This window comes from Argiope bruennichi, chromosome 4 (genome assembly GCF_947563725.1).
Source record: "Argiope bruennichi chromosome 4, qqArgBrue1.1, whole genome shotgun sequence".
Classification (NCBI taxonomy): Eukaryota; Metazoa; Arthropoda; class Arachnida; order Araneae; family Araneidae; genus Argiope; species Argiope bruennichi.
In genome coordinates this window covers 79,438,029-79,461,255 of record NC_079154.1, presented here as the reverse complement: position 1 = coordinate 79,461,255, position 23,227 = coordinate 79,438,029, and the positions used below count along the sequence as shown (strand labels likewise).

The 23,227-nt window shown below is 27.7% G+C and overlaps 1 protein-coding gene across 1 annotated transcript in view; it reads left to right on the top strand.

Annotated features, from left to right (window-relative positions):
• Window positions 1-23,227, top strand: part of LOC129965601 (hephaestin-like protein) — an 82,101-nt gene that overhangs the window by 31,578 nt on the left and 27,296 nt on the right. The window contains exon 2 of the mRNA XM_056079639.1: window positions 22,738-22,988. Within this exon, the coding sequence (XP_055935614.1) occupies window positions 22,738-22,988 (251 nt within the window). The remainder of the gene's footprint in view (window positions 1-22,737; window positions 22,989-23,227) is intronic.

Below are 23,227 nucleotides of genomic sequence, written 5' to 3'. Positions count from 1 at the left end.
GATGATTGATGTTTTGCCCTAAAGCTGCATGTTGAACAAAGCATAATTATTTGTTAAGCGCATACCAGATATTGTAATTGTAATACATTTTCTATAACATAAATGCATAATTAACAGCTTATATAATTATATAATAATGTATCAGCATGTTTTATTAATTTTGCTCCAAGCTCAAAAGAAATAAGTCAAATTTCTGTAGACATTTATACTACGTAACATAAGTGTCGCTATTTAAAGGTCTTTTAAGGTCACATTTCATGTTACTACAAAGTTGTACTAGACAAACAGGTTCGCTTTGTAATTTTTTAAACCATTGACTTTTTCCCCGTTTTCGCTTCACGTGTTACTCTTAACCACAATTGACTTCCGGTCCTTTTCACGTTAATTTATTTACTATCTTTAGATGTCTAACTTTTTGCAAGTGGGTTTGGAGGTAGTTTTATATTCAAACCTGATACTTGTCAAGGTCTTTCCGGAGTTTCTGTGGATTTTACATCCAATTGGGGAATTACAGATGCTGATTCAGAAGTTGTTATAATTATTTTTAAACTGTTGCAGACAGAATGGAAAACCCTTCTTTGTCCTGAAAAAAAAAAATGTAATGCAGACAACAAATTAATGATAATTTTTTTTTTAAGTTTTCATCGTTTTCATTTGCATAAATTTAATAAGCCTTTAAAATGAAAGTTGATATACAAGCATGAAATTAAAACTTTGTAATAAAATTCGAGATTTCAAATTCTCGTTTAAAATGTGTTTAATTATGATCTGTATGACATTAATTTTTACTGTTTAAAAGGTCTTTAACCTTTTATCTGAAAAAGAATAGGAGTTTTGTAAGAATGAGGCTTTCCGGCTATTTTGCGATCTTTGAACAAATTTTCATCAAAAGAATATTTAAACATATTTTGTTTTAGGTATGTATCAATAAAATCCCAATAAAATTACGCATAGAGGAAAATAATTATTCTACTTTTCTGGAAATGAGCATTTCAAAAAAAGAGATATAAAACAGATATTTCCAGAATTATTATTTATTTAATGCTTTCGTTTAATCCCCTAAGTGTTTCGTTGCAAAATTAATCCAGATTATAAATTAAAGACTCGGAAACATGGACTAAGACAAATTCTTACCAGGAATTACTTCTGCGAGAATTTGAGAGAATTATCACACTACATACATTAAATACTTTTATCAGTGGAAAACAATGAGTAAATGTATTTGCATTTTGATGTGGATGAATTAGATCAAATAACTTTTCATCGCATAAATATTTGAGCTTAAACAAATATTGAAACTTTCTCTGAGATTATTAAGAATTTGTTTTTGAAACGATTTTACCAAGTCATTTTACGGAATTTTCCTGAAACTAATGTATTTCTAAATAAAGTTGTAGACATTAGATATCTGGTCACGAATCAAAAATATGTATTCGTAGGATTACATTTCCGTTTTGGATTCACCAAGTTCCTGAGTCAACATAACCTTTTATTAATAAAAAGAAACGCATTTTTACCGGGAAACTTTAGGTTCTTCAATCTTTAACCTCTTGTTAGTGAACTTCGTTTTCGTCACCATTTTTTCACGAAAAAAAAAAAAGAAAATATTTCTTGCATTCCTGAGACACAAGTAAGATTAGTTATGGCCACTGATTTCCATGCATGTAGTCATGAATTACGTGCAGCTTTTTTAGCAACAAAGCTTTTGAGAAAAACAACAAATACTTGAATAGTTTCCTCTGTACAGGCTTAGGCCGATGAAACTGTTCTTTACGCATCGTGGGACCCATTTACAGACAATTAAAACTGTCTGCAGCTGATCAATTCTTGGAAGAGATTTACCCATTTCTTATCGAAGGTAACATTCTCGAGCTTGCAACGGAAATACTCACTGAATGAAGTGTAGGATACGATGCGTAAAATGTAGGATACTTTCTGCTGAAATAAAATGTGTTTTTAAAAAATGTTAAAAATAAGTATTTTTAAAAAAAGGTATCAAACAATAATAAACTTCCCTTTCAGCGATTGGATTTATTGATGCTTTTTTTTTTTAGTTGTCGGCTAATGCAGAAAAAAAATAGTGGGAATTGTGATTGATGATATTATAGATTGTAGGATGCAAGTCGTATCTTTTCAAAACTTTCGACGTTGTATGTTTTAGGATAAACATACGTACAAAAAAATGATGAGGATTTTTATTTATATTTTTCTGCTTCACAGTTAGTCCACCTTTATATCCTTGAAGTTCTCTATCTTCCTTATTTGAGTGTTACGGATAATTCCTTTCTCATTTTTATTTGACATGAAAGTGTAAAACATAAACAACGGATTTAAACAAAGTAAAATTAAGGACAATTTTTCCCTATATATATTAGAAAGTTCTATATAAGGGAAAGAACAATCTTTACTTTTATACTTAAAACAGTCTTTTAACTAAAAAGAAAAAAATCTAAAAAGTTTAAAGGAACTAATGCCAGTTTTGCCACTTGTTTAATTATTATCTTTGATAGTTTCTATTTATAAAATTATGAGTTTATAGACTCACTTCTGATGTGAGCAGATGCTCCAATGTTTTTCGTTCACTTTAAAAACAAAGTAGTAAAAAAATCCGGTAAAAACTTCCTAATTCTTCCTTTAAAATAGATTAAGAACCAAAAGATATTTATATAAATTTGACAGCTATTTAAAAATCCTTTCTGATTGCTGAAAATGTTATCTACGTTTTAACTTTTACTGACAGCGGTTGTAAAATCCTACATTCTTTCTGGTATTTCCCATTAAAGTGTAAACAAAAAAAAATTCATACCAGGAGGGATTTGAGCATTTATCGAGGTTAGTTCGCTAGTCACGCACCAGTGTACGAAAACATCTGCTCAGTCGAGGGGTGGAGTGACACCTTGCTTTTCAATGTCTGTATCAAGGCCTCGTATTGTATTATCGTCTGAAAAAATAATTAAAGACTTTTTAGCAAAACAAGAAACAATGATTTTCTCCTCAAACGGATATGGAAAGATATTTAAACAATTAGAGACTATCATTTTCTCAGATTCCTTGGTAAGGGTCTAGAAAAATAAAACTTCAATGAAACAAGGCTTTAAATGTAATCCATTCAATGATAAGAGACTTTGTGGGCAGACCTTGACCATTACTACAGTTTGTAGTGCGTTACTGTTATATGACAATGCATTCAAACAATGTAGAAATTAATATGATTCATTAATGAAAAAGAAAAGGATACGTTAATATTTTAAAACAAAGGGAAATGCAAGATAATTAGGTAGAAACATGCGAGTTATTTGGAACAGTTAAAATCAATTTTAAAAATGGATAATTAAAATTTCGTTTTGTATTTTTATTATAACAGTTTCTTTGTCCGAGATACGTTGTATGTAAAACAAAACCTCAAAGTATCATTAAGTTCTAAACTGGCGTTTCAACTTTTTTTTTTTTAACAAAAAACCTTTTTGAAAATTTGTAAGCAACGACTTTTTTTAAGTCAGATATTTATTCTACTTTTAAAGTTAGACCTAAGATTAATTACTTCATTTCATATTAGTTTATCTTTTTTTTCATTTTGTAAATTTATTGCATTGATAAATTTTTTATGGTTCATTTTATTTCCCTAAAGCTATGATAAAAAAAAATCTTATTTATTTAATTTACACTTCTCATTTCTTAAAAAAGATTTAAAAAATAATTTCATTATGTTTTTTATTTGTCTTGACAATGATTTAATACGATTATGTATGATTATTTATATCATATCTATATTTAATTTAATATATTTTGTATTAAATGAATGGTTTTTAATATATAATTTATCGCAAAACTATATTGCTAATTTTTATGATTTTAAAGAATTTTGAGAAGTAGCTGAATCAGGGAAGTCAGTTAATGTTATTAGTTAATGAACAAAATAAAATTTATAATATTTATTAAACACATTTGTAATATTTATCAAGTTTTAATACTACATAAAATAACAGTACTTCATAGTAATAATAAAATAACAAGTTGTAGAAGATTCATCTTTGTATCATTCCTTTACTTACTTTTCACGAAAATGATAAATTAGTTTTAAAATTTATTTTACCATCAAATATTTTCTAATCAAATCAAAAATAAAATCTCATAATCAAAATGTTATTAATTAGGATAAAAGTAAAAAAGACCACCTTGAAATTTTCGATTGATAATTATTTTTCTTTTTCGTAGACATCATTGTCCTAAATTTTCGCCATTTTTTTTGAATAAAAAATAATTTGATACCCTTCTGTGTACCCTTGAACCCAATCCTAATTTAGGAAAATCGTTAAATCGTTAAGTAGATTATCATAAATTTATAACTTATTTCGCTGAAATCGAATGGTGAAAAACACGAATTTAGAATTAATCTTGATTAATATCGATCATTTGAGATTAGCCATCTTCCATAATCTGATGGATTTGCAAATTTATTTGCTACCAGATTTCTTAACCTGATTTGAACGATCGATAAATAAATCGATACTATTTTCTTATATAAGTGAAAGAAAGCTTTAACGACTGAATTTCGAGAAACATGTTTACCATTGTTGAAAAATTTCGATATTCGTCATCAACGCAGAACTTTCCATGCTTTGAATCGCAAATAGGATTTCCTTGAAATTTCGAAGATGTATAATGCAGAACACGTTTTAGAAATTTGATTCAATTTAAACCCGAAAAACAAGCTGCTTGTTGAATATCAAGTTGCAAAATGTATCAAATTGCACTCAATGGTCCTTAACCAAAAACATATTTTTAAGAATATTTCCAGAAATAAAATAGTTTGTTTGGGTAATTAAAAGAAATGGATATCGAATTAAATTTTGAATTTAGTTGAATTTTTTAAACTGAAGATTTTTTTTATTCCGTTAATGAGCTTAATAATTTAACTAACTTAAAACATTTAATTATTTACTTAATCATTTCAATACGTGTGTGTGTGTGTGTGTGTGTGTGTGTGTGTGTGTGTGTGTGTTTAATGATATTTTAAAATCTAATTTAATTCATTTTCTAATTTTTAATTTAATTTAGCACATATTAACTTCATTCTAAAATATTCTCTTATTTCCTGATCCCATTTCCCTTTTTCTATTTAATTAACTCAAGAGAAGCTTTGTACAATGCTTAAATCGGCAGTTCACACGCTCCGAGTGAAGGGATAAAAAAACTATCAGCCAAGCGAAATCTTTCTTACAAGATCACTATGATTCCCTTGCATGGGTCGACACGTGTAGATAATCTCTATCGGAATCTCATGGTATATAAGACCAGGGATAAATAATTTCTCCCTCTTTTGCGCTCTTCTGTTCTTATATCGCTGGTGAACGAACGCTTCCCACATCGCTTCTTGTACATAAATCATGCTTTCTGGGATGGAATAAAAGTTTTAAAAATTCGAAAGTGTCTTCTCTGTTTTATTCTGCTTAAAAAATTATATGTTACATATATATAAATGTATGTATGTATTTACATTTATAATTAGGAATTTATTAATTATTTAATTCTACTTATTCACTTATTAATTTATTTAATTCTACTTATTCACTTATTATTAATTTATTTAATTCTACTTATTTAAAATAGATTATGCTTATTGCCTTTCCCAGTTTATTAGATGGCATCTTACTTGGAAGATTAATTGTAATTGTCGCGTATAGTAGCTAAAAGGAAACCTGACCTCTGCGTGGTTTCCGCCTTTTTAACTTATTCCTGTTAATGATTTAATTACAGCTTCCAATATCGATCATTGGAAGCATGTGTCAAACATTTCATTCTTCATTAACAGGTTAAAATGTCATTCGGTTAAATCATTACATAACGTCGTGCCTGACAGTTCCCATTAATTAAAAACGTTTCTTTTGATTTATTGCGAAATTATTAATGGATGAGAATATGAGTGTGTGTCGACGCTGTCCAGGACAAAAAATTTGATCTAGAGTTACCAAAATTAGCACAGATATAGCTTGGAGGCTTGGAATACGCATCTCTTAGCGTTTTCTCTCCCTAATTTTAATAATGATTTTGGCGTCTTCCGATGTAACTTCCGAAAACATTACAGCACAAAACTGATTTCTACACTATTTCTTTTAAATCTTTTTATTAATTTAGATGTCACGCGTGAAATTAACTTCATTAGGTAGTTTCATGTCCACAACGAACAGAACAGGTGTACTATTATTAAAATAACACGGTTTTAATATCTGCTACAATTGGATTCTTAGAAATATTTTTGCATCTTTCATCTTGGAATGCATTTTTATTTAGGTCATCTTTTTAGCACTGATGCGAAGCAGATGAAACTAATGTATTAAAACCAAATCTTTGTCCTTCTTAAAAGAATTCCACCGATAAATCACAAGAATATCAATTTACTTCGGGAATGAGAAATTCTTTCCCATTATAAATGACATTAAATAATGACCTTCGAACAGCATTGATACCTGCACGACCACTGAGTGATTTCAGAAGGTAACTTTCTTTCAAATGATTTTTCAAATCTATCATTCTATTTTTTATCCTTTCTCCTCGAAATAAAAGGAAGAAAAAAAAACTAAAACCGTTTTATTCATTTATGTAAAAATATTACTCCTGTGAACCAGTAAATAAATGGTCATCTGTAACTACAATAAAGTCTTTGAAAAACGTGAAAATGGCCCTTCAAGAGAAAAAAAGTTTATTGTTTCAGACAAGGTTCTAACAGTTAACGGCTCACAACCGTGGTCATCGTTGAAAAAAAAAAAGGCTTGCTTTGTTTCTCTGTTTTTATTTAGCTGTATCGTAGACCTTGAAATATTTGCTACAATTGCAAAATTCGAAACTAGATTCTTCACAAGTTTTACACCAGCATATTATATTACTGTTTAGTAGGCTCGATGAGAAATAAAATCAAAAAATATCTTTTTCTAAGACGCCTATTATGTAAAGATTAAAATTTTTGCTGTGAGACTTTGTCATTGAAAACAGCAGCCGTATTCCGGTTAAATGGCGGGTTACGGAATTATAATTTTTGGTGGAATGGTACAAACTATTCTGAAACGTTTTTTTTTTTTTTTCTTTTCTTTTTGCTTTTGCATAACCAACAAAAAACACAAGTAATTGTTAATCTGAACGAAGTTATGAAACATAATCTTACTAAAGTAGAAAAATAAAATAATTGAAATGGGGAAAATTAGTGAAAAAATATTTCAAAATTCATCATTATTTATGAATTAATTATTTACTTTAGACATTCATTATTCAAAATTCAAATTCTTCAAATCAAAATTTAAAAAAAATCATTTTCTGAAAATCAATTTAAGTATGAATATTGTAAACACTTTCTGTTTCAGAAAACTTTAAACAAGTGAAATAACACATGGTTGATCTTCTTCCTACTTAGTATTTTAAATACAACACATTCTCTGAGTAATATTTTAAGATTCCGTATTATAACCATACAAAGGTCTTAATAAATCCTTTGCATTCGTGCTGTTTAAGTATAAAAAATTCCGTATTTTTTATTCAATTGCATTAATATATTATATGTGTTTTTTCTGAATTGTCTAACACAGCTTTGATATTTAAAAATAAATAAATAAATGTATGATTTTCCTCAAGCTCAATTTTAAAAAGAACTAACAATTAAAAATTCATTTACCCTAAAATCTAGACATATAAAAAAAACTCGGATCATTTAATCCTTTTTATATAAAACAATTCCTTATAAAAACATTTTAGTTGAATGATAAAAAAAAATCCTTTCTTACCGAGAACTATAAACGATTCAAAATATTAAACATGTTATTAGAACATGCCATAAAAGCACAGCGATTATCCCTGGCAGAATAATCGAAATACAGGTTGTCCCCAGAAAAAAAATCTGTAAACTCTGTAAATGGAGTTTTATGCAGATATATTAGTGTGTTCAATAACAAGTTCATTAAAACAATTGTAAAGGACAAACCTCTTGCTTTAAAATACTTACGCAAGAAATTCACAGAAAAGATAAATAATCGCTTAGTTTTTTCAAGAAATTCATAGAAAAGATGACTAATCGCTTAGTTTTTTGTTAGTAATGATATGCATTAAAACATTTTAAAAGAAATCCATAAATTAAATTTCATAATTTCATTTTTAAAAAAAATTAATCCGTCACTGATTTAAAAATTTTTAAATACTTAATTACAGTTAGGTTTCATACAAAAAATTTTAATCCATCGTAGAATGTTGTTTACAGAATCACGTCTCTCCAGAAGACACTTCATCCTTAGCAGTAGTAAAAAGAATTTTAATCTCTTAAAAGTAATAATTCCCGTTTCAGTCTTAATCCTTTATAAAGTGACCTACATATTCATATTCTGCAACTTTCAAAGTATTATTTGTAATGAAATACTATTGCTTTCAGTTGCCTCAATAATATTTTTTCAATCAGTTGTTGATTTATAAACAATTTTAATAGTGATGTTGATAAACACATAGCAAACAAATTTTAAGCGTGCATTTCTGTACGTGCTTTAATGTATGTGAACACAAGTGAATGTATTATTCAGTTTTAGTTATGATAATGGAATCAATTTCAAAATATGTTTGTAAAGTTATTATTTAATATTAAATTCTCACAAAAATAATAGTTATTTTTATAAAAAATCTGTTACATAGTGAATTGAAATGAGTTGAATTTTTTTCTCAATCAACTGACTTTTATACTAATTTTCAGTAGTGAATTTGAAATTCACTCATTGGCGATTATTGATCCATTTGGATCAGACTGAACATCAGTTTCTTCTAGACTTATATTTCGTATTGTCTGGTATATACAATGTTGATTAAATTTTCGGTTTTATTCCTTTAGTATGCCCCCAGACAAAATTATCAAATATGATAGCGAATATATGGCGAAATCTTTGGCTATAATTCACTTACGGGATAACTACAGTATTTTAGCCTGGGAATTTTATGGTCCCATTAATAGAATATCACATTTCCGTATTATAAACTCTTTATTTATTGTTGTTAATTCAATTAATCTGAATAAATAAAGTCTAATGTCTTATCATGAAAATGACCATACGCTATTTATCATATAATTGTAATTGGACTACTACTTCTAATATAAGATTTATCTCCTTGAAAATAAAAGAAATTTGATCGATTTTAGTTTATGAGCATTAATAAAATTTTTAAAGTTGATCTATTATTTACATGCGAATTCATAAGCAAATTTCGGGTGCATTATTTGTGATAGGAAATATGATTTCATTTACAGTACGATCTATAATTACGGTATTATTTGATAGCCCCTATATTATTTTTTTGTATATTTAAATCATTATTAATTGTATGATAAAATTTTTAGATTTTACGAAACATTTATTTCTATTAACATTCTGCAAACATCGATTGCAGACATATAAATTTTGTATTAAGTAAGAAATCTAAACTCCGTTTTCAAAAAATAAGCTACATTTTAGGAAATTTTATAATAGGTTAATTAGGGGTTTTTTTTTTGGGTTTTTTTTTTTGCTAAAACTAGAAAGCAAGGAACTTTGGCCCGGGCTAAAAATAAGAGAGCTGAAAGATTAAATAGCCCTCCCGCAAAAACAAACAAAAAAAGCATTAAAAATTAATTAAATTATCCATATAGTGCTGTGTCAAACTGTACACACTGAAAGTTTAAACAAAATTAAAGTAGATTATATATTTGGATTTTATGAAACAACGCAATCAACTCACTTTTCTTTTATGACTTGGAGATAATATCAGATTATATATTATATATTTTTATTTTCATATGTTTTTATTCTGTGCTCAAATTAACTGCGTTGAGGATAAAGAATTTTACTATTCAGAAGCTATAAATATTTCCAATTCAAGGTTTGAAGATTCAGGGACTTGTAGGACTTATGTAACAGAAAACGCACTCAGTTAAGAAAGTGAGATAACATCCCCGATTTAATCGAAAACGGTTGACTCAATTCATCTTGTTTGACTTTGTCAAGGATCCTCTTTCATACCTGTAATAGCATATTCCTACTGATAATGGAGCTGCAAGAACGGTCCTCTGAAAATATGCAAATCAGAAGGAGTGGCTAAACCTTGTATGTAATTAAAATTTTGACTCAAAACACTCGAGCAATGATGGATAACACAGAAGGAAACGACATTTAGTTGTTCTATCAGGGTCTATTAATATAGAACTGATAGAAAAACTGTTTTACAGAATTTAAGTTGCTGCAGAAATTTATAAGTGCTTTTAATCCAATAAAAAGAAGCTGTAATGTTAATTGAAAAAAAAAAGAAAGAAAATCATAAATTGAGTAATCTTCTATTAGTAATTCCGAGGTGTTTTTCTTTTCTTTTTTTTTTTTTAACTTTATGTAGCCATATTTTGAAAGCTCAGTACAGAAACAGAATTCCTTGCTAAGATTAAGATAATTTTCAATCATATTTATTGTAAAATATTGTATTGTTCTTGTGGGTTATTTTTATCTTTTGAAATATTTTATTGAGGACATTTAATTTAATAACATGATGTTAAAATATAGTAAGCGTCGCATTCTAAAATGAGAACATTACGAATTAACAATTCTCTTGTGTTGCATTGACTTCATTACATTGACTTTAAAGTGGAGTTTAAAAGTTAAAAAGAAAAACGATAATTCTAATGCCAATTTTAAAATAGTTAATGGCATGAAAATTCAACCGTTCATTATGCTTTCATAAGTTAGAGAAATATAAAATGAACGTTCACACAAAAATAATGGCAATATTATTATTAGATGGATTTTATAAATTATGCTTCATTCAATGATCCAAATACTTTTTAAACTTCCAACTGAAAAAAAAAAATTATCAAGTTGAGCAGGTTATTTATTAAACTATGAAATATTTATTAAAGGCATATACTTCTTTGCTTTTTTAGTATTCAATTTGTTTCGAAGTTGTCCCTTTGGAATCAAATCTACCTTTTCAAGATCGGTCTTTCTATACAGTGTAGTAATGACATCACTTTTTTGTTGATTTTCTTTTTATTATTTAAAGATGCCCACTCCTTTTCAAATAATTGTTGAACTGAAAATTAAATTGGGTCATTCCGTACCTGTTATGTTGCTTAATTTTATTCATTTATTTAGCTATGTATTGAAGTTACTTTAGAAACTGTTCTTAATTACTAGAAACTCTAAAATAATCAATAGACTACGACCATGTGATGTAAAGAAATCTTTTAAGTTAATTAAATGGAAGGATATCCGAAGTTTTGAAATAAGCAAATAATAGTTTTCGTGATTTTTTTTCATTAATCTTTTAATGAAATCTTGTTGTGGCCATTCTTTTTTTTTTTTCTTCTTCCGATTGGCTAACATGGAACTAGCTATTTTGAATCTTGATAATGCGATTCTAACTTTTGCTGGCCGCGAATTAAGTTAGGTCTTAACGTTTCTATGTATTCAATGGTGCAGAAATCAAAAATTACTTCAGTTTCGTTTAGTATTACTAGTTTTTAGTATGTGAAATTAGTTTCTCCAATATTACGTTGAAGTATGCCTACACCGCAAAAAATTGTTAAGGAGTGTTCAATTGATTATTTAAAAAATAAGGTTAGACGAAACCAGTTATACAATTCTGAAATGCACAATTTAAAATATATATGTTTAGTACAAAAAAACTGATCGTACATATTTATTATGAATTATTGCATCAGAATTAACATGTTGTACAGCAAATTACAGCTTGGTTTCCGAATGTTGATTGTGTTGATTCAAATTATAAGCAACTTTTAAAGCTTCAAACATTGAGTCTAAAATCAGGATTAAAGTTTGGAAAAGATTTTTTTTTAGTAAATACATAACTTTTTCCAATCAAAACTGTTAATAATTAAAAGTAAAAATTTGAGTTCTGAAAATTTTTATGCGTATGTATTAAAATATAAATACATCAAATACCTTTAAAAAATTCTTTAAAACGAAAAATATTATTTTTAAGAAATTAAAAGACATATATTTTTTTAAAACTTTCAAATTATTCCAAGAAATTTAATTTTTATTTTTCTATTATTTTTTTTCTTATAATTCTACATATATTTATCTAGAACAAAACTATGAAAGATTTTGTAATTCTAATTAAATGCTAATTTTTAAAACATATTTTTACGTAATGCGCTGAATTTTCATAACAATTTTGGTTTTTTTCTAAAACAAACTTGACTTTTAACTATCTAAAAAAACTGGGAACATGAAATGCATATCCAGTATTTTTTTAAAGTTTGCAAAAATCTTCATTGTCAATTTTATTCAATTTTCTTAAAAACTGAAACACTTGAAACATTTAATGATATTTAAATGTAATTAAGACATCGTTTTGAAAAAAGTCATAGAAATGTATATTTGTTCATTTTATTGAACAATACAATTTATAATGCTATTTCAATAAAATATAAATATATATTTTTTATGAAACAATAAAAAGAAAATTCAATATTTGATCTATTTTTGCTCATTTCAAAGTCCATTGTCCCCTTAAGAAATGGGGGAAAAAAATCTCTTGCTTTACGTTCTTATGTGCAAGAAAGGATCATTTCTTAAGTCAAAAGTGTTGCATATTCTATAGAAGTCAACTTTTCCCAGCCCGCTAATTTTATTTCCCATTTAATTACATTTAGTCACAATATTAACCAAATAATAGTAAACAAAATATGTAGTTTTGGACAATAAGAGCTCCTTAGCAAATAAATAGCACACACGAAATGTAGAACAAAAGCTTTAAATTGAGAATGTCTTTATGCATCTTTTGCTTGTCCAGATAGTCCACGAGGAAGTAATTAAGAAATGGAAAATAGTTCATGTAATTATATAGTTATGCAATTTGTTATGGCAAATGAGTCACAATTAGCACCATATCATGATGAATTGGCGAATTTATTGTTTTGCGTGTGGCCCATTGTCGGCCAAGTTTCACAACATTAAAAAATTTTACAGTTGTTGAGCTTCGACTTATGACTCATTGGTTGAGAAACTTGAAAGTTGTTTATGATTTAACTCATTTTGATGGAATGTACTGTTTTCACGAATTCTTAATCAGATGTTTGGATTCTTAATCAGATGCTGGGATTCTTAATCAGTTGCTGTAAATAAAATTAACCTCACTATTATCCACATTAACATTTGCTTTAATATGTTTTGTAAATTGCATAGTTTTAGTAAATAAAGGATTAGGATAAAAATTCAATAGTTGAATAAATTTAATGATCAAAGCATAAAGGTAACTCGATTTTGGATAATATTTTCGAAAGTTAATATGTAAAGATTAATATTATATATAAATAGTTTGAAAGCTATAATTCAGGTTAAATATGATTGATTATATAAGATTAAACTCAAAATATGCAATAAAGTAAATAACTTAAAGTAAGTGTCCTCAAATGGAAGATTAGCTGGTTGATTGCATTTAATCGTTGTTTTTAATGGTTTGAAAACATTCCATCAATCACTTATTTGATGGATATTTATATTGATTGTTATTTTTAGCGTCTAACGCGTAGATAGTCAGCTATATAATTGCAATTTATATATAGCTGTTTATATATTCGATAGACGATAATCTATTTAACCAGTGCGCTCATCAGGCTCTTAACTGATGTAATATAAAATTGCCAGAAATAGGAGAATTTCTTGCAGAAATTCAGTGGAATTTGTTGTGTTTACCAAGCATTCATGGTAAAAGAAATTGCTAAAATTTAGTGCAGCAGAACGAATGAATCAGTGAAAATGGTATTACAAAATAAATGTTAGTAGTAAGAACCTACTCAGTTCTAAACATAAGCTATTGTTTCATCTTGAATTAGTTTTAAAAGACTTTAACTAAATTTATCGCCATTTCTCCTTGTGAAATAGGTTTAATTGAAGCAGCAAATGTGATAATATTTTAGGATTCGAATAATGTATGTTTTGATGAATCGCAATATGTAAAAAAAAAGTAATATAGCCGAACAAATGTGTAAGAACTAAAAAAAAGAAGAGTCCAGTTCCAAAGAGATCAAAAACAAATTCAGAAAATTAAAATGCAAGAAACACGACAATAAAACCATTTGGTATGCACGGAGACAAGAGAATTGTCTTCAGATTAAACAATTAACACAATTAAAAAAATAACCGGCATTAATTCCTGTTTTATGTATTTACCAGACCATAACCACTACTTTCTCTTCCGAGAAACAAGGTCTTGCTTCAAGAAGGAAGGAAAAGTATGGGAAGCAACCCCGAGAGAAAATAGGAAGCAACCGTGTGAAATAGTGTTTCTCGGTATTGAATTATACGTTATTAGCCATAATAGGGAGAGCGGCAACAGTCTAATCAAAAATGAACGGTTCCTCGCCCTTGTCGATTCTTCTGAAGACGCGATCAGCGGATCAATTTGAGGAATCGGTCACTGGAACACCATCCGTTAGCCCATATTCGCTGGTGAAATGACCCGCGAAGTCTGTCTCGATCCAACCGTGTAAATCGCGACGTCGAACAGATCAGTAGAAAAAGAACTAATTCTGTTTTTTTTTCTGTCTCTTTCTCTTTTCTCTGCCAGCTTTCTCTTAACAGATCTTTGGAATCCTACAGTGCAATCGGCAATTGCATCCAGCAAGAAATCGAAGTGAATTGATAGTTTTCTGCATAGTTGAACAAACTATAGAATTACTGTACAAATTATTACTATTTAATCTATAAAAAAAGATGAGTGAGATGAGAATTTGAGCAAATGAGAACAAATAATCAAAGTCTCAGGCAAAGATAATTTCTAGTGGAACTATGTCATAGCTGGACTTCATCATAGTTGGAAAACTCATAGAATGACTGTTCAAGTTATTAATATTTTTGTTCTATAAAAAAATTGGATGAAAATTAAAGATAATTAAAACAAATCTTAGAAAATCTTAAAGATTTAGATTATAATAATTTCTAAAAAATATTTCGTACATTGTTTTAGTATTTATTTGTTATAAGTAAGGTTTATATTTACATCAGTTATTTATAATTGTACTTGATAAAAGTCTAAATGATGAAAAAATGGCTATGAGATATCCCTTGAAAAATGATGGGCCATTGCTTTTCTTATTTCTCTTCTATTAAAATATCAACAAAAATTTTTTATTTCTGTTTGTGAAATCCTCTATAGCAAAAAATGGAAGTAAATTCGCAGTTTCCTAAATATTTAAAGATTTGATTATAATATACAAGCATGAGAATGCCATTTTAAGATACTGAAATTCAGATTTAAGGTAGTTTAAAGCATTAAATACTTTCATATTTTGATTAATACATCCAATTTCATAAACTATCCATAATGAGAAAATGTTGATCAAACAGACATAAAGTGATGCAATTGCAGTCAAAAATTAACTATAAATTACTAAGATACTTACCTATTAAATCTATCTGTTATATTAAACCAATATATAACAGATAGATTTATGTTGCTTTTAATTACTTTTAATTGGTCACCAAGAAAACTTAAATAAGAGTGTAAAATATGCAAGCAGAATTTTTAAAAAATTATTAAAAAAAGAACAATTATTTCTCTTGTTAATTTTCCCTTTAAAAAATCAGCACAACGTGTTTATGTATCTATCTATAGATTTTCAGGGGGGGGGGGTAGTTTAATACCTGCCAAAATGGATAATATTTTGGATATACTCAACGATCAACAACACGCTGTCTTAAACTTTATATATTTATTCAACTAACGTTCAAAGGATTTTAAGTTGTTTATCAGTTTTAAGACTTATTTATTGGATTTATGGATTTTTATTAAGCAGTAGGAAATGGTTTTAGAGAAAGGATTAAAATTTGAAATTTGCTGTTCCAATTTATAACCAAAAGCGAAATATCGATGAAAGACATGGTTATTCCTCATTACTTCCCTATTTACCTTTGAATTACAAAAAAGGATTAAAGACACATAAACACCTTAATTTACTGTCACGTACACATAAAATATCCTTAAGCTTTTTATGCCTGCAATGACATGTCTGACTCTGGCATCGTATTACAGAATTTGTAATTACGCCATGATAGCAATTAATGTAAAAGAAAGGAAACCGTTTGGGCCTTAAATATCTCAGACGTCATTTACGTTCTTGGGATCAAATTAGCAATAAATGTCTAACTTAGAACGAATATTTCGCTTTAGTAGGAAGTTCAATAAATTCGGAAGTCAACGAGTTTAACTACAGTATATTGTGAGCAAGAAACTCTATTAAATATTGTATAGTTTTAAACCAATGGTCTTTGCTTAAAAATAATTAATAAAAGAAACCATTGTTAGCATAATAGATACATTATATTATCATCCAATTCAGATAGCTAATATAAGAATGCAGATCAAGTATTACAAGTACTTTCAATATTAATAATTTATATTACATGTATATCTATATATATATAAATTCTTTTAAAATAAAGAAAGTAGGTGCTATTTATAACTTACCAGTAAATAAAGACTCTTTCAAGTATACCATTTTTGTTCTTAATTTTAAGAATTCTAAATATATCGATTCATTTAAAATTCAATTTGTTCTTCGTGCTATGTTCCGTACTTAACCTACTTCCGTGTTATAACTAGCATTCTAATCGATGTTGTCCGTCAAATTTTTTCCCTAAATCATTCAAAAACTTTGTAACAATATAAATTGGCGTGTTTGTTCTTCGCCACTTTCTTTTGCATTCCTTGAATTTAAATGTTTCCGTAATTTTTTCTACTCCAACTAATAGAAATCACCCCGAAAAGCTGAAGAACTGTCAGTTCAAAGAGTTTAATCCTTATTGCGTGACATTTCATTGAAAGTCGTTGACAACTCGAGTTTTAAATTGCTCATGATAACAGCAACACTGAACTTGCGTGCTTGTTTTTGCGAACTTCCGTTTGTTTTCACCTGCAATACTTTGTATATTCACGTTTCTCATGTCTTCCATTTCTTTCTACTCATATTCGTTCCGCTCTGTTCACGTTTTAGTGTAAATACTACTATGAAATTTTTTCGTACTTTAAACGCGTTGCTTTTTTATACGTTTTGCGAAAATCAGTGCTTATCTTATTAGTTTATCTCTTATTTACAAGCTTTCTAACGCCTAAGATATATTTGAAATTTCAATATAATTTATTATAAAAGTTTATCGTTTGCTGTTAAATGATAATAAAAACGATGATGTTTTTAATACCCATTCGATAATAATTTAATTATTAATTAGTTTTAAAATACCAACTTACAGTCTAGTATTTCCTTGCCCAAATATAGAAGTTCTTAAAATATTCATCAGCACAATTGATTCATCATTATATATGTTAAAAATTATTCAGTTTCTTAAAAAATTCATTTACTCGATTACTTACTTACTTCATTTTATTTACTCGAATTTAAATAACTGTACTGTTAAGGTACATTTCATTTTTATTCAAAAGATTTGACAATTCAGATGTAATACTCTTGAAATACATTTTATTTTCACTAAAAAAACTTTTTCCAATTAGTCAGATTCAAATTACAAACTAATTTAAGCATAAATTTTTCAAGTTTCAAAAGGAGTTTTTCGTTTTCTATATAAAAATTTCTTGCATCTTTCTTTGAATTATAAGATTGATGATGTAGATGCATTACAATCATTACGCGATAAACAATTATGACTGATGCCAGTTTTAAAAACTTCAAGGATAACAGTAACGATTAGTATATAAAAGTCTGTTTACAGCAATTCTGAGAAGAAGTGATCAGTTAGAGTGTGAATAACTCTAGCGTATATATTATTGAAATATCAGTTCTATTTGACTGATGTTCTTGGAGTAGACATATTTAGACATACGTTTTCGATAATTTCAGTTTCGATTATACGTTTTGATTTTATTCATAAAAGATGGATTGGATACTTATAATCTCATCTCATTTTTTTAAATGTCACGAAAAGAATAATGACAAATATTAATTAGTATTTTAAAGCTTTTTCCTTGTTTTTTCTTTTAAATTTAATTTTTAATTTATTTTTTGCTGCAAAAATCTTGTTAATAACAAGATTGCAAGATAAGAATGCAGAATAATTTTTGTTTGTATCTTAATAAAAATGTAAAGTGCACAGACACATTGGAATTTGTGAAGATAGTTTGTAATTAACGAAATCTGCTAATATTTTGATTTCTCGCTTCGTGAACATTTCTTAAAAATTTTCTTTTACATTTTAATTACTTTGTTAAGAGGAAAGATTGTATAAAGCAGTCACGGTTGAATACAATTTTCTTCAAATGTTTCCCTATCAGTGCTAGTTAATGCAAAAGAAATAATTTGTATGCAATTACATGATTGCTTTATTTATAGTTAACCTGAATTGTTTTAGTAATTAAGATAGATTGTAAGATTTGCTTGAAAGATTCAGCACTTAAATTTTCATTTATTTTTGTGTAGTCTTGCAATTAATTTAATTTAAAATGCATTTCTGTTTGGTATTTGGCACTGCATAGTAATATGTTTTATTGTATTCTTATTCGTGCATTTCCAAATTATAACGTTACTTAGTAACGATATAAAGGATTGGAAACATTTAAATTTTCGAATTTAGGCTTAAGACGGAATAAGAAATACAATATATATGTATATATATTATAAAAAAATTATGTAAAAATAATCATTCACTGTTTCTATTTTTATGTATTATCGCTGAACCATATTACTATTAACTATCGATATATATTACTATTTAACTATTTATTACCTATGTGCTACAAGTATACAGTAAAATTTCAAAGAAAAAGAATCCAACATATTACATTCCAATTTATGAATAAAATATTAAACTTTTTATCCATATTTTAAATGCCAATTTTGTGAATTTTAATACCAATTTGAAAATTTTATTTTAAATGCCAATATTGAGAAATAATTCATAAAATAATTTCTGAAGATTCCAAGCAAAAAGTTTTCCTAATACAAATATTTCCAAAATTAAAATCCAGCAACGAAATCTGTAATAAACAATTATCTTTCAGAAGCAAAAAGTTTTCCTGATACAATTATTTCCAAAATTAAAATCCAGCAACGAAATCTGTAATAAACAGTTATCTTTCAGAGGCAAATTTTCAAATTTGGGAATGCAATAAAATAACAAAACATTTTCCAGATACAAATATTCCCAAATACTTAACTTTTATTATTAATCGTGGTTTATATTTCTAACGGTGAAATATCTAGTAAACAGTTATCTCAAGAAGCGAATTTTCTTCAAAATTTTCAGGTATTTACTTTTAATAAATAAATTTCGCAAGACTAATTAATGCAGACACCAAACAAAAATATGCCGTGATACCCAAACGAAAACACAGCAAGCAACCTTATGTGGATTCGTGAATATTATTATTAGACGCCTGAGATTATAACCTTGATCTCATTGAAAATAACTTCCAATCCAGCCAATATTAAGTAACACGGAAATAACGTACCTAAAGGTACCAATAAGTAGCTCACCTTGAACATGTTTTAATCATCAGACATGAAATGAAAAAAATGCCGTATTTACTATACCGTTAGAAGCTCCTGTCTGAAGGGTGTGCCATTTCATACCAGAAATCCCATAATTCATTTTTTTCTCTCTCTCACTCGTTTCGTTTCTAAGTGTATGCAAATTAATGACCAACAAAAGAAAGCCGTTGAAGTAAACACAAAATAATCTATGATCTTTTGCAGTTCATCACATGTTGATCAGGAAACTCTGTCGGTGCCCGACACGGGATGGTAGCTTGGCTAGAAGTTTTTGTGTCAGTTCATGAGCTTTCGAGGTTATGAAAAGGTTCTTGTAACTGATTGTCATTTTAGGGTGTGTGCAGTTTACCGTTATTGGACGAGTATATAACAGAACAGTAAACAGTTTCTCATAGTCATTTTTTTCAAAATTTGCCCAATTAGCTTAGATTTATTACTCCTACAAAAAGGGCTATTTTCTCTTGGGAAACGTCGAATTTTCACCATTTTGTGACCTTTTAACTAAATGAGTTAATTTCGTAGTTTTTATTACAGCATTATTCTTTCTTTTTTATGGTAAATTCCATAGTCGCTATTTTAAACTTCCATTGAGTAAAGTAAAAATATTTAAAATTTCGAAATAATAATACTTTTATTTTATATTTAATGAAAACTGGGTCATAAGTAAAACTAAGGCAATGCTTAAATAAAAGAATACTGTGGGAAATTTAAATGTGCCTTTATAACGGTTTTAAAGTAACTATGAATTGGATTATTGCGTTTTATTGTCTGCTTAGACCAACTGATATAGCCGTGAGAAATATTCAAAAATGTTTTGATATTATCGAAAATGCTGCTCTTTCAGTTTATAAAATCCCTGTGAAAATTGTTGCATTGACTATAAGAATTAGACATTTTTATCTAAGAGTAATAGAAGTAGAGATCGACACTTTGAACTATCAAAATAGGTGTATTGGATTGTTGATAGAATCGGACTTTTTTTTTTCTATATTCTATACAACCTGAGAAAATAATAATATAGAACACAAAAAAATAATGTGAAATTTTAAAAAATATTCAACAAAAAATTTAATTGTCCTTTGTTGTCACATTTTATGGCAAACTATATACAAGTCCTTTCTCTCAGAGTTGATTTGAATCAGAAATCCTTAGATTCACATCGGCTTCATTTGCATATACTTTATTATTATTACCGCAATTTTCAATTTCTAAAATCCTAAAAAATCTATCAATTCAAATTAATCTGAATATTTTGTAAATAAAATAAATCAAAATAAGTATAATCCTCCACTATTTTTTTATATTTTCAGGTCTATTTCTTTTGATCAAAAACCTATTTGATAGATATCTTTCTCAATTAGATGAAAAATACTTATGTTTTAAACTTTAAAAAAATCTAAAATTTTCCAATTCCATCCAATTTGAGATTTTATTTCAGATTTGCATGATTTATAAAAGTGATAATGTTGTTATTTGTTATCGAAATTAATCATCCTTTCCTTGTAAAAACAATTTTAGATTACCAGTTTTTTTCAAACATTTAAAATCATAAGAAGTTTAGTAAATACTGGAAATATAATGATGAATTAATCTTAATGCTTGTGAATTCTTACTTTTAACTCGCTTCATTGAACTATGTAATAACCCATAAAATATGAGACAATGGGGAACTGATTTATTTTAATCGGCGTACGATTCATTTTTATGGCGACGAAAAGCAATATCAACACCATTAATATATTTCTCTATTAATTTCCCATACATTCTCTGATTCTCTTTGTCTACTTACGCAGACTTATTAAAGAACCAATATCAAAAATGGAAGTGATATCGCTGTTTATTCAATGTAGCCTTAAGCGTTTTGTGCTAACCCGGCGGATCTCTATTGTTGCAGTTTTAATAGATCATACCACCTGCAAGAAAGGGTTGAGGAAAATCGATGAAGGATTGTAACCTTCAACCAGAATGGTACTGTTTATTAAATAGTAAAGAAAAACAATGCTAGATCATGATCTCTTATCAAACATATGATTTCGAAAACAGGTTAATGAATTAGAAATAATAATTAAAATTTAAACAGGTTTCAGGGTTTGTATAAAAAGTTCAGCCAATGGCAATGGAAAAGTTTATCATTTTTTTCTCTCCACATATCATAAGCTATTAAAAATATGTAAAATAAGGAACACAAAATTGAAGAATTATTGTAAGATCGGCAGAAGTAAGAAAAAAATTTTTAATTTCTATTTAGTGAATTTCAGGTTGAAATTTTTATATACATTTCCGTCAGAAGAATACAAAAACCCTGAACGAACTTTTGATATTACGGTTATCTTACAGCTTATAAATGATTATGTTAACAGTTCGAACTGTTCGTTAAATTTTGATTGGAGAAACTCGTTCTTATTTATCATTTCTACGTTGAACAAATATTTTTCTTTACTGTCTAATAGACAATACCATTCTGATTGAAAGTTGCAATCCTTTATCGACATTCTTCTTCCATTTCTGTAGGTGTTATTCGTTGTAATTTTTATCCTTTTGAAATCGAAAAAAAGCTTTCATATTTCAAAGAGATAAAATATTTTAGCCAAAAACTGATTATTAATAAATTTGTTGAATTAAAAATTTTATATATTATATCAAAAACTTTTACTGATGTTAAGTCGAAGCATTTTTGCTTTATATTCCGCATTTAGTAACTATTTTAATGAAAACAGCTATCTATAGAAATATGTGAACTAAAATTTTAAAATATTTAAAGATTATTATATTTAAGATTGCTCTGATCTCTAAGCAAAACTTCACAAATGACCAATGTCTCTTCTGACATTGAGAGCAAAAGTCTTTAATGACCTACAAATAATTTTCAGTAACAGATTAAAAGCAAAGAGTATTTCGTTTGCTATAACATTTTGAAAAATGAACATAATTTTTTCAAACCTAAACTTCCTATTAGATTTCTTTTAGTCAGCTTCTTCAATTGAAAGCTTTTAATTTTAATGTTTTTCTAACCAGTATCTTTAATCAATTACTTCTAAAAAATAATTTTTTGTAGATCTTACATCTAGTCAAAAGTTACATCATTTACAATACATTTTTGTAGATTTTATTTCTAGCCAAAAATTATATCATTTATAGATCTTATCTCATTTTGATAGTTAATTTTTCACAATGCTTTTGAATGAATTTTGAAATTTAATATTTTTTTCTTTCTTCTCCCATAGACTGTCCAAAAGATACTTTTCTTTGAGCCGAGATCCACTTAGGTTAGGAAAAGTTTACAAGAAGGCCATCTTCAGAGAATTCACTGATGAGACGTACACCGTGATGAAGGCCAGAGAGCCTTGGCAAGGAATCCTGGGACCCACTATCCAGGGAGAAGTAGGAGATATGGCCATTGTCCACTTTTACAACAATGCCTCCATGTTGCTGTCTATGCATCCTCACGGAAGCAGATACATTAAAGTGCACGAAGGTAAATTTAAATCAGACCGATATTATTTCTGAAATATCTCTATAAGTAATATAAGTAATTTCTAATATATATTTAGTCATAAAATATTCACTAAATTCAGCATCTAGAAAAATTGAATAACTATCCCTTGGGATATAACTGAAGAAAAGAAAGAAATGGTACACTTTCAGAAGAATTTTTCTTTATCGGTTACAGGAAATTTAGTTTTTGTCCTGAATCCTAGAAATATACATCCTATA